Source organism: Corella eumyota, chromosome 1 (assembly GCF_963082875.1).
Source record: "Corella eumyota chromosome 1, kaCorEumy4.1, whole genome shotgun sequence".
Classification (NCBI taxonomy): Eukaryota; Metazoa; Chordata; class Ascidiacea; order Phlebobranchia; family Corellidae; genus Corella; species Corella eumyota.
In genome coordinates this window covers 21,127,411-21,139,875 of record NC_137490.1, presented here as the reverse complement: position 1 = coordinate 21,139,875, position 12,465 = coordinate 21,127,411, and the positions used below count along the sequence as shown (strand labels likewise).

Below are 12,465 nucleotides of genomic sequence, written 5' to 3'. Positions count from 1 at the left end.
CCAATACGATACTCTAGTTTCGTGACGCAAACCACGTCCAGTGGCGTCACAAAGGAAAAAATTAAAACTCGAAAACGTGGGATTTACTGCGTAAACTTTTTATTTAAATTTAAATATTATTTAATTCAATATTTCGATTAGTTTAATAGTAAATTTTATGGTTTATCGAAAAAGTTTAATAACTTGGTTTCGTAGTGCATTCGCGCGTAACCTTTTATGTTTGTTTCGGTATGCAACTATCTCACCGAATTTTACCCCAGCATTGACAGGAGAATTTACCATCAAAAATGTCTGCAAAAAAGCGTTCCAGTAATAGTGGGACGAACCTTTTATGGTAAATTATACATTGTTTTAAATCATTGAATTTTTTTTTCGTTTTTGTTTTAACGTGGGTTTATATTTTGTTATTTTTACTATGTTGTGTTTAGTCTAAAAAGATGTAAATTTCCCAAATTTGGAACATGGGTACATTGCACCCTTATAATCCAATCCCCCCAAATACCCATTTTTTAAGTATGCTTCTTTTTGTATGGTAAAAATACTAAAAATTTGAGTGATTTCAAGAGATCATTTACTTATTTGCCAAATTTAATGATTGTAAAAATGAGAACATACTTTACCAATTAATCTAAAAACTGATTTTTTTATTTTATATTGTAGGAAACCGAGATCATTTAATTATGAAGTTGAAGCAAATAGAAGAAAACTACCAAGCAAGAAAGTGAGAGGTTCTGATTATCATCCTTTAAAGGCAATTACAGTAACAGAAGCTACATCAGTTAAAGTTTCACATTCTGGAAAAGCAAATGCCGGAAGCACAAAAAGTAGCAGGTAACTACTACTAGTATTTTAAATGTATCAAAGTAAACTGCATTAAAAAATTGTAACAAGTATTTAAAATTTTTTTAGGTCTAGTTCTGGGGCTGATTTAAAGGACTTTATTGACCCACTATCAGCATTATCAATTTCTGACCCACTCTCTAATATTTCATCTCCAGAAAAAACAAAAAATGAAAATTCTGGATTTACTAAGGTTAAAATAATGATTGTAAAAATATTATTGTTTAAAATCTTGCATTCTGTTAACTTTATATACACAATAGCCTACTATTTTTAAGTTAATTTTTGGCCTAATACTTCTTATTTGGCATTAATTTTTGATTGTGTAAAGTTTATTCAGTTTTAAACATGTATTTAGGAAGGATCAACACCTTTGGTTAGTTCTGAAAAAAATGAAGTTTACGGAGAGGATTTTGAACCTTGGTCTTCTAGAAAGTTAAATATTTTGAACAAGTACACAACTGATGAAAAACTTTCCATGTCTATGGTAACTATGTGTTGATAATTTATAAAATCAAGTGCTAATTTTGGTAATGCATACAATATATTGCCTACGTTTTGGTAATATATGTTTAACTTTTGTATTTAATTTTTTTAATTTTGTCTTGGCAGACTTCAATAGCAAAAGGAGACTCTAAACTTGGTGAGTTAAAAATTTTACAATTTATGTGACCCGAATTAAACTTGGTGTAGTGGTAAGAACACTTGCTACACAACACATGGGGCCGTGGGTTCAATCCCCACTGATCTCATGCTGTAGCGCCCTTGAGTAAGGCGCTATAAACGGTATAAACTCCTGCTGAGCCAGCAATAAATCAGCAGCATAATTACTTGGCAATTGTATAATATCCCAAACTGCCAAAGCCAACTCGAGACTGGGTCCAATTAACTGATGTTACTCTATGTTTAAGTCGCGCATTTGACTTTCCCACATCGAGGATAAAGATAGCCTATACTTATACAAAAAAAAAAGCTTATGAATTATATACATTCCAGGTCAAAACAAAAATCGACAAGGATCGACTGTTTCAGATAAACTAAAGGATAGACTCGGCCAACTAGATGATTATGAAGAGGTAAGATTTTTAAAATCCTAAATTTTTGACTTAGATTTTTCGATTTGTATAAATTAAAGTATTTTTGTAAATTCCTTTTTTAAAATTTTTTTCTTGATGTGGGAGGGTCGACATCACGACCTAACCATAGAGTAACAATTGTTACCCCAACCACTTCTAAGTTGACTTTGGCAGTTTGGGATATTATAGATTTTAATTGCCCGATATTTAAGCAAATGGTTAAAAAATTTTATAGCACCTTACCAAGGCCCCTACAGCATTAGAGCAATGGGGTTTGAACACAGGACCTAAAGTCGCGAAGCCAAATGTTCTGACCACTACACCACACTGCCCATTGCTTGTGGTAATTTGTTTATTTTTACAAACCGGGCTTAACAATATAAATTTTTTTTTATAGGGTGGTTTTCTTGAAATGCAAAATCTAACTCAACAAGAATTTATCGATAAAATTCACTCACTTAACTCAACTTTAACTCAAGCCTGGAATACAAATCAAAAAGTTAAAGCTTTGAAGATTGCAATTCAGGTGAATTTACCATTAATTCAAGTTTTTTTAAATTGCTGTTAAATTATTGCTCTTCATATTTATTTTAAATATGCAATTGTTAAGAATTTTTTTTGTCTAGTATTAAGTAGTTTTAAAAAATTGAAGCTTAGCGAACCATATATGTATATATGTCCAATTTATAGGCCTACAAAATAAATAAAACTGCCATTTGTGGTGCATAGGTAAATTCTTGGAGGCAAATATTAGTTGAAAAATGCGACCATATTATGCAAAATAAAATGTAGGACTAGTATATTTAAAACATTATTATTTGTTTTCTATTTGTTGTAGTGTGCTAAACTGTTGGGTGATGTCTCAGTCCTTCAGTTTTATCCAAGCAAATATGTATTAGTGAGTGATCTACTTAACACATTTGGTAATTAGTTTAAACATTTATGTTTTTAAATTTCAAATAACTTTTAAGGCGAAAAAATGGTAAAAACATTTAACATGGTTCGGCAAATTTAACCATACAAAATAAAGGCGATTTTTTTTTTAAAAAAATATTAATTTTTTTTTTTTTTTAAATATTAAAAAAAATTTTTAAAGAGTATTTTTGCTCACAGATTTTAAAAAGTAATAAAGAATTCATTTACATTTTATAGGGGCTTTGGTTTTTGAGAGGATTTTTTCAATGTGCCCAAACATAGAAAGAGGTAATATTAATTAGAGGTCACAAACCGGCAGCGTGGTGTAGTGGTAAGAACACTTGCTACACCACACATGAGGTCTTGGGTTCAATCCCCACTAATTTCATGCTGAAGCGCCCTTGAGTAAGGCGATATAAACGGTATGAACTTCTGCTGAGGCAGCACTTAATCAGCAGTATAATTATCGAGCAATTATAATCTATAATATCCCAAACTGCCACAGGCAACTCGAAACTGGGTCGGAGTAACTGATGTTACTCTATGTTTAAGTTGCGCATTCGACTTTTCCACATCGAGGATAAAGATATACACAAAAAAATAAATATAAAATTCAAAAACTGTCTTTAAAATCTACCTTTTTGCAATTAAGAATTTTTTTAAATTAAATTTTTTATTTTTTTTTTAAGATAAAATTTGCCCAGCTGAGGTACCTGAAAATGCGAAGGAAATTTGTTTAAACTGGATGTTAAAAATTTCTTCAATTAGGGAGTTACTACCAAGAGCTTACATAGAAGCTGCTACATTAAAATGCAATGAGTTTATTAAGGATGGGTGGGTTTTATTATTTCTATTTTTGTTTTGTTATCAAAAGTCTTAAAGGTTTTGTTTATTAAAAGTTTATAAAAAAAAAATTATTTTTATTTTTTGTTTTAAATTTGTGTCTTTAGGAATACTTTGCTTTTAAATAAAATAAGGCCGGTCTTCGTAAAATGTCAAACCACACAAACCTTTTCTTATCAGTTTTTTTAACTTGTGAATATTATTAAAAAATAGTCATACTTTACATGTTTTTTTTATATATCTTTATCCTCAACGTGGGAAGGTTGACTTCACAACCTAAACATAGAGTCCCATCAGTTACTCTGACCCAGTCTCCAGTTGCCTGTGGTAGTTTGGGATATAATATAGATTATAATTGACCAGTAATTATACTGCTAATTAAGTGCTGGCTCAGCAGGAGTTTATACCGTTTATAGCGCTTTACTCATGGGCGCTACAGCATGAGAGCAGTGGGAATTAAACCCACGACCTCATGGTGATGTAGCAACAGTTCTTACCACTACACGGTTTTGCCAACTGTTATTAACCCACTACTATGAAAACTATGCCCATTTAATATAGTGCAATTAATGTGGTTTACCTTTAAATCATGTAAAAAACAGTTTGATACAACTAACTTTATTTATTGTTATGTTATAGTGAGTGCAACAGTGTTCTAGTGAGGTTAACCAATACAGCAAGAGGAATTGGAGATCCACTTGTTAGCATTTATATGAGGACCTATTTATGCCAGGTTATCACTTTGTTAAATTGTTTAAAAAATCACTTTTTAAATGAAAAATTGTTTATTTTTTTGGGAAAAAAGGTGTTAAATTAAAATATCTAGGACTTTTTTGTACCATTCAGAAAAAACTATGAAGGTTTCTTATTTACCAAATTGAATGTATTAATAATATAATAGGTTGGAGTAACCCATGCACCTAAGTTTAAAGCTCATCTAAAGCAAAACTTTTATGACTTTCTGGCTTCGTACAAGCAGGTGAGATGAACTATTGTTTTTAAATATGTGTAGCATTTGTAATTCACCTGCAGAGTGGTTGAAACCATTGGTTTCGCCACATAATGTCCTGGGTTTGATCCCCGCTATGCTCATACAATAACGCCTTATCAGTAAGGCTGTATACATGATGTAAATTTACGCAATAATATCCCTGACTGCCGAAGGTAATTTGAGACTGGGTAGGGGTAACTGATGTTACTCTAAAAATTTTAAACTTTTACTCTAAAAATTTTAAAGAAAGATTGCTTGTTAATTATTATAAATTTGGAGCTAAAATTAAAAAATAATTATGTATTTTTAACTAATTTTTTTAATAAGATTCACACCAGTCCTGTACAAAACATAATGGCAGCTCAAAAAGTCACGATTGGGATTTACTTGGGTTACTTCAACCCAGCTCTTAGTTGGATATTATCTTGTCTGGCTTATAAGGGACATGAGGTAAAATAACCCTAGTTTAACTATAAAAAAACAGCAACTTTTTTTAAATAAAGTTTTTTTGCAAATTCTAATTTTTTGAAAAATTTTTTTTCAAAAACTTTTTAAATTTTTTTAGGCAATGTTGACTGATGTGCTAGAGAAATGTAGTAAAACTGGAAACAATTTATTGTTATTAAACTGCTGCATCTCAGCGTTTAGATCAGATTATATTGCAAGTCGTGCTCTTGCTTTTTGCAACTTTATCAACAAATCAGAAGACCAACTTTTTCCAAAGGTGAAATTTGTTTTTTTAGTTTTATAATTTAGTTAACTTTGCATATTAATTTATTTGTATTAAAAAAACTTCAAGAAAATTAAAGTTTAAATATTTTTATGCTTAAACTTATAATAAAATAATAAATTTTATTTTAGTTTGAAGTGTTCAGAACACTTGGTATCAAAGTAGTTGAATCCGATCCCCCCGAAGAAGATCGACTCAATCTTCTGAACGATGTATGGAAGCTTTTTATCAAGATGAGAGATCCAAAGGTAACTTGTAAAGTGTATGGGTTTATTTCTTTATGTTGCATAGTCAACTTTTTGTCTAATGTTCAGTTGGTTATCGGCTTTGCAAGAAAGTGTGTTGTTTATATCACCTTTTTTTTCTAGTTATCATATATGTAGAAAGGCTGACTTTAACATAGAGTAACATTTGCTACCCTGACCCGGTCTTAAGCTGACACTGGCAGTTTGGGATATTATAAATTTTAATTGACCAATTTTAAGCAGCTGATTGAAAGTTGGTTTAGCAGGAGTTTATATCACTTTTAGCGCATGAGAAAAGCAAAATGTTTTAACAACTACGACAGGCCAGCATTTTTTTAAAAGTTGTATCAGGGGTTAATATTGTAGACTTGCTTTTTGTTGAGCAAAATTATTTCATTGTTTTTGGTTCTATAGAACTATATAAGCTGTGCCGAAATTTGGATTGAATACGCAGCAAAGCATTTTAGCGTAAGTATTTTAAATTGTTTAAGTTTTAAATGGACTCTATAGAATTAATAACTGTATTGTGTGAATTTCAATTGAATATAAGAATTATTTTTTTATGGAAATTTTTAATGAATTTATTAATTATTTCATTATGTGAATTTTAATTAAAATTAGTAAATAAAAATTTTAAATGAATTTAAACTTTTACCCTGTATATATAAAAGTTTAAATATTACTTTTAGAAAAATGAGGTCAATAAAATCTTGGGCGACATTATCAAACATTTGACTCCTGATCGTGCTTTTGAAGATCATTATACTGAGGTGAAAAAAGTTATTTAAGCAAATGGGGAATACTTTTATCTACTAACAAACTATCACAAATAATTAATTTTTTTATACATTACGTGCAAAAGATTAAGAGTTATAAACCTTTAAAGATATGAAAGTAAAGAATATGTTCGAGATGAATGACGTTTAATTAAAATTTTGAATTTTCTTTTTAGATGCACTCAGTTGTCCAGAAGATATTAACTCACATGACTGATTTCACCGACATTTTTGCAATGGTCAGTTAAGCTTTCAATTTTTTTTTATATTCACCAGCCCATGGCACTTTAAAAGTAAAAGATTTTTTTATATTTATTTACCTTTAATGTTTGAAGGCAAACTCTATGGCTTAAAATGTGGAAAGTTTGAATGTGCGACTTAAACATAGAGTAACATCGGTTACTTCGACCCAGTCTTGAGTTGCCTGTGGCAGTTTGGGATATTATAGATTATAATTGTCGGGTAATTATGCTGCTGATTAAGTGCTGGATCAGCAGAAGTTTATACTGTTTATAGTGTCTTACTCAAGGGTGCTACAGCATGAGATAAGTGGGGATTGAACCCACGACTTTATGTATGGTATAGCATGTGTTCTTATCACTACACCACGCTGCCAGTACTATACAAAAATAAAACTACCGTTTGTGGTGACCATGTATGTTATCACTGGCAAATATTAGTTGTAAGTTACAACCATAGGGCGGGTAATTGACTATTATTTTTAATGACTACTACATTATTTTAATTTCAGGATCGATTTCTTCCATTTATTGACATGTTTCAAAAAGAAGAACATAAAGTTGAAGTCTGTAAAACTGTTGCCACATTCTTTACAAAGTTAGTATTTTAAAAATATTTAAATAAAAAAATATCAATTCATGTTTGTCGATACTTTAAAAATTTTAAATTTTTTTTTAGAAATCCTGACAACGTGACTTCAGACCTAATAGCAATCAATGGATTAATGTATACTTGCAAGTCAATGCACAACACTATTGAGTAAGTATTACAACTATATTGACACTGTAGGTTGTTATGTTGTTTTTCTTAATCGATTTTTTTATTAAATTTTAGTGCTTTAAGTTTGTATGACTTGAGAAAAACAGTGAGCTCGTTAATAAGTGGAGTTATATTGAAGGTTGGTAGAAATTGACTTCATTATTTTGGTTTGATTTTTTTTTGGATTTATTTATTCTCGATGTGAAGACTTTAAAGCCTACCCATATTAATTAAATCAGTTGTTATCCCAGTCCAGTCTTGGGTCTTGGCTTAGCCGAAGTTTGTACTGTATTAACTAACTTAAGGGAACTTCGGCATGGAAATTAAACTCACAACCTTTTGTAATAAAGCCAAGTGGTCTACCTACCATGCCACCAAACTGTTTTATTGGTGGCAACTGTCACCAAATATTTCAACTCTAAAAACAAAAAAATTTCTTATTAAAATGGTAACACAATCAAAAACTATATTATTTAATTTTTTAAACACATAATATCTCATTTAAAAATTATGAACTATTTTATTCACTTTTTATATACCACATTCATAGGTTACATTTGGCAAGGATTTCGAGCAGCAATTAAGTTTTTATGTGGAATGTAGATCCCAGTTTAGAAGGTTGGATGAGGTGGTTGTTATGCTTGTACATGCTGTTAACAACCTCAATGCTCAAGTTAATAAAATAGTAAAGGGCAACCACACAAGAAAAACTAGTGCTTTTGTCAGGGTAATATAATTTTTTGTAATAAATCTATACTTTTATTTCTTACCTATTTTGTAGATAATTCTACTTCAGAGTGTTTAAGATGACAGCAGTGGGAATCGAACACAAGACCTTAATTTTTGAAAAAAATACAGTTTTACAACTTAGCGCATTTACCCTCTGCACCAAGCCACTGTTCATAGTTTATTAAATTCTTTAGATTTAAATGCCTTTAATTTTATGTTTATTAACAGGCTTGTACAGCATACTCATTCATAACAATACCATCTTTGTTTGATGTAAATGTTAAACTTTCTCTCTACCTGGAATCGGGGGAGGTTGCTCTTATTAGTCAGTGCATAACCCAAGGTAATCAAATATCAACTCTTGTATGTAAGTTTAACCGGCAGCGTGATGTAGTGGTAAGAACACTTGCTACACCACACATGAGGTCGTGTGTTCAATCCCCATTGATCTCATGCTGTAGCGCCCTTGAGTAAGGCGGTAAAAACGGTATAAACTCCTGCTGAGCCAGCATTTAATCAGCAGCATAATTACTGGGCAATTAGAATCTATAATATCCCAAACTGCCACAGGCAACTCGAGACTGGGTCGTAGTAACTGATGTTACTCTATGTTTAAGTCGCGCATTCGACTTTCCCACATCAAGGATAAAGATATATTCAAAAAAAAAGTGTAAATCATGTTTTTTTTTAATTTTTGAAAGCAGGATAAAATTGAGTTCTGTAAGATGGTATTTATGGCATTGAGCTACAAGGTTTTAAGAAAAGCTTAAAACACATAAAAATAACACCTATTCTCAATGAAAAATGTTTTGAATAATTTGTTTATTACCCTAAAGAACTAGATTAAATATTAATTTAAAAATGAAAAAATATTGTTATAAAACTTAAATTATTTTTTTGTAGCTGATGCTATGTACGCTTCAGCAATTAGTTTGTTGGTTGATCTAACAAAAACAACTGAAAACAAAACTTATTCACAGAAAACACTTCTCAGTTTCATCTCTAATTTTCTCTCAAGTTTGCTTACTGTACCTGTAAGTATACTTGTTTTTTGTTACTATAACCCTGTTTTTTTAAACTTATATTTGTATCCTCCACTTCACGACCTAAACATAGTGTAACAATCGTCACCCCAACCCAGTCTCAAGTTGCCTGTGGCAGTTTGGGATATGATTGATTATAATTACCCGATAAATAAACTGCTGATTAAGTGCTGGCTCAGCAGAAGTTTATACCGTTTATAGCACCTTACTAAAGTGCGCTACAGCATGAGAGCAGTGGGGATTGAACCCACAACCTCATGTAGTGAAACATGTGTTCTGACTACTTCACCGTTTTATTTTTTGATCCACATTTCTTTTATCTTATTAAATTTATATTTTTTATTTGTTAAAATGCTGATTTATGTCAGATTTACATTAACTACCAAGTATTTTTTATGCAGGATAACTTGGAAAATGGGGTTTTATATTTGTTGAAAGGGTTTTTGAACGTAGTTGCTGATACCTCCATTGATTTGGATGTAAAGTGTCAAATTTACATCAAAGTTTTATCATTACTCACTGCATTTAGCCAGGATCAGTACATCTATAGGATTGCGAAAGGTAAAGTGATTTACTTTATTGAAAAATTAAAAAACTTGAAAAATTCTTCACCATTATACAAACTCTTAACTGATAATCGCCGGTGATAGTTTACTCGCTCACCACAAATGGCAGTTTTTTATTTATTTTGTAGACTATAAATTTATTAACCGGTTGTCCACCAAGCTCCTTTTTTTTTGTATATATCTTTATCCTCGATGTGGGAAAGTCGAATGTGCGACTTAAACGTAGAGTAACATTAGTTACCCCGACTCAGTCTTGAGTTGTCTGTGGCAGTTTGGGATATTTTAGATAATAATTGCCCGATAATTATACTGCTGATTAAGTGCTGGCTCAGCAGGAGTTCATACCGTTTATAGCGCCTTACTCAAGGGCGCTACAGCATGAGAGCAGTGAGGATTGAACACACGACCTCATGGTGGTGTAGAAAGTGTTTTTACCACTACACCACGCTGCCGGTCATTATATTATGTACATTATATGTAGATATATATGCAATGTCAAATTTTAACTTCATTGAATTTTTCTAGTTGACTCCAATGAGCATCTGTACAGCAAGGATCCATTATTTTTGAAAGAGGTTTCAAATATTGGAACCAAGGTTTTGGATGAAATATTAGGCTACTTGGTGTCCCTTGGAGACAAAGTAAAATTTAACAAAAAAATTCCAAAATTAAAAAAAATGAATGTTTATCCGAAGTAGTTTTACTTGAAAAAATTTTAAAATTTTTTTTGTTGTGATTTTGTAGGACCCAAAATGTCAAAGTGAATGTGCATTGTCATTGTTTGAGGTCATAATTGCTCATTCTGACATCACAGAAGAAGCGATGCAGCATCTTGCCATCAACATGTGGAATATGGCTAACATGCATGGAATTGCAAATGTCAAAGCAATGGTAAATCAATAATTTTATAAATTAAAAATATTATTTTTTAGTTTTATCTTGTAAAAATTTGTTTCCTTCTATTTTAAGATTCGAATTCTAGATCAGTTAAAGAGGAAAGGTGGTGAATTTCAAAAAATATCAAAATCTTTACAACTTCAATCAAGAGCTTAAATAAACAAATTAATCATATTTAGACGATCATATATTTAAATCTTAATCTTTTATACCAATATTCATATTTTTATTAAACCAATTTACTTTGATTTTGAAGATATTTTAGTTTTTTGTCATACCGACTTTGATTACCAACATTTCTGATTTATATTACAAACTATTAAATTTAATGTCATTTACGCTTGTACAAAAAATTGTACAAAAATTTCCAGTTATTTTTTACGAAATTATGTTTTGAAAATGTCCAGTGTTTATTTTTCTAGTGATTTTGATATATACCTATTTAGCAATTAGTATTGTACTTGATTATTTTTTTGATTTTTATTACATTTGCAATAAATTTATCATATTATTCTGCCTAAAAGTTTTTACAAAAACAACAGAAATGAAACTGCAATATTTTATTACATCAAACATTTCCTAAAAACACTAAAATTTAGAGGTAATCAAAATTAAAAAAACTTATATCTACTAGTTAGTACGTTTGGGTTAAAATAGTTTTTAAGATTCCGATTGTTTTAATATTTCTTCTAATTCTCCAGATTGTTGTAGTTGTTGCAAGATTGTCCCCCCTCCTATAAATTGTTTGTTTATAAATACTTGAGGAACGGTTTGGACGCTTGTTAACTTGGTAAGTTCATCCTGAAACAACAAAAAAATTTCTTTCCATTTAAACATAGTAAAATTTGTGTTTTATGTAATTATTTTTATATATAAATTTATTCTTAATGTGGATAGGTCGACTTTATGACATAAACATGAAGTAACATCATTTTTGTTTGTGTATATCTTTATTCTCAATGTGGGAAAGTCGAATGCGCGACTTAAACATAAAGTAACATCAGTTACCCTGGCCCAGTCTTAAGTTGCCTTTGACAGTTTGGAATAATATTGATTTTAATTACCAGACAATTGTTAATTAGGTACTGGCTCAGCAGAAGTTTATACTGTTTGTAGCGCCTACTTGAGGGCGCTACAGCGTGAGAGCAGTGGGAATCGAACTCATGACCTTATGTAGTGTATCAAGTGTTCTGACCATTACACAAACCATGCTGCCAGTTAAAATGGTAAATACACCTTACAATTTTGGTTTTTAGGTAAGTATACATTCCAGTTAAACGTCCACCCAAAGCATGTTTTAATTTAACATTAATACATATATACTTGTATTAAATAGCCGTCGTCCCTTTTGTCTAGTTCAATAACACCTGGATTTTTTACTCCTGAATCTTCTAAAACTTCCTTAGCAAGATTACAGAACGGGCAATACGATTTTGAGAACACAGCAACCCTGTTTGTATTTATAAATTGTTTTACCAAAGTTGCGACGTTTTTTGCCATTTTAATTTACGGTTTTTTACGAAAAATCTTTATTGAAAAAAGTAAACAAATAAACTGTAGTGACGTATTTGTACCGAGACAGGGAAAGAACCACATAGATATTTTAAATAATAATTAATTTGCACAAAATTTTTGCAGATCAAATAGATTTGTCTATTTTTATTAGTTGAAAATAATGTATAAGTTAATTGTTATATTTTTAATTATATTTTTATTTAAATGGACAGTTTTACAAAAGTATTCCTTATATGGTATGATAAAGTTTGATGGATTAAAAACACGTGTGGGCGCTCATGATTAAATTTTGTAAATTGA

The 12,465-nt window shown here is 30.6% G+C and overlaps 2 protein-coding genes across 2 annotated transcripts; one reads left to right on the top strand and one right to left on the bottom strand.

Annotated features, from left to right (window-relative positions):
* Nucleotides 1-192: 192 nt before the first annotated feature.
* On the top strand, nt 193-11,085 carry LOC145749626 (VPS35 endosomal protein-sorting factor-like). The gene is made up of 28 exons (XM_082565452.1): nt 193-334; nt 661-831; nt 910-1,033; nt 1,199-1,327; nt 1,453-1,483; nt 1,837-1,916; nt 2,314-2,442; nt 2,755-2,839; nt 3,069-3,119; nt 3,521-3,665; nt 4,314-4,407; nt 4,576-4,653; nt 4,993-5,115; nt 5,231-5,389; nt 5,527-5,643; nt 6,055-6,108; nt 6,330-6,410; nt 6,593-6,655; nt 7,168-7,253; nt 7,335-7,415; nt 7,491-7,554; nt 7,966-8,142; nt 8,373-8,487; nt 9,048-9,178; nt 9,589-9,748; nt 10,279-10,394; nt 10,498-10,644; nt 10,723-11,085. Exons 1-28 carry the CDS (start codon nt 288-290, stop codon nt 10,804-10,806), a joined length of 2,922 nt encoding a protein of 973 aa, XP_082421578.1. The 5' UTR covers nt 193-287; the 3' UTR covers nt 10,807-11,085.
* Nucleotides 11,086-11,201: 116 nt separating this feature from the next.
* LOC145763489 (uncharacterized) lies at nt 11,202-12,185 on the bottom strand. The gene is made up of 2 exons (XM_082574946.1): nt 11,974-12,185; nt 11,202-11,451 (listed from the first exon to the last, which is right to left on the bottom strand). Exons 1-2 carry the CDS (start codon nt 12,148-12,150, stop codon nt 11,311-11,313), a joined length of 318 nt encoding a protein of 105 aa, XP_082431072.1. The 5' UTR covers nt 12,151-12,185; the 3' UTR covers nt 11,202-11,310.
* Nucleotides 12,186-12,465: the final 280 nt, after the last annotated feature.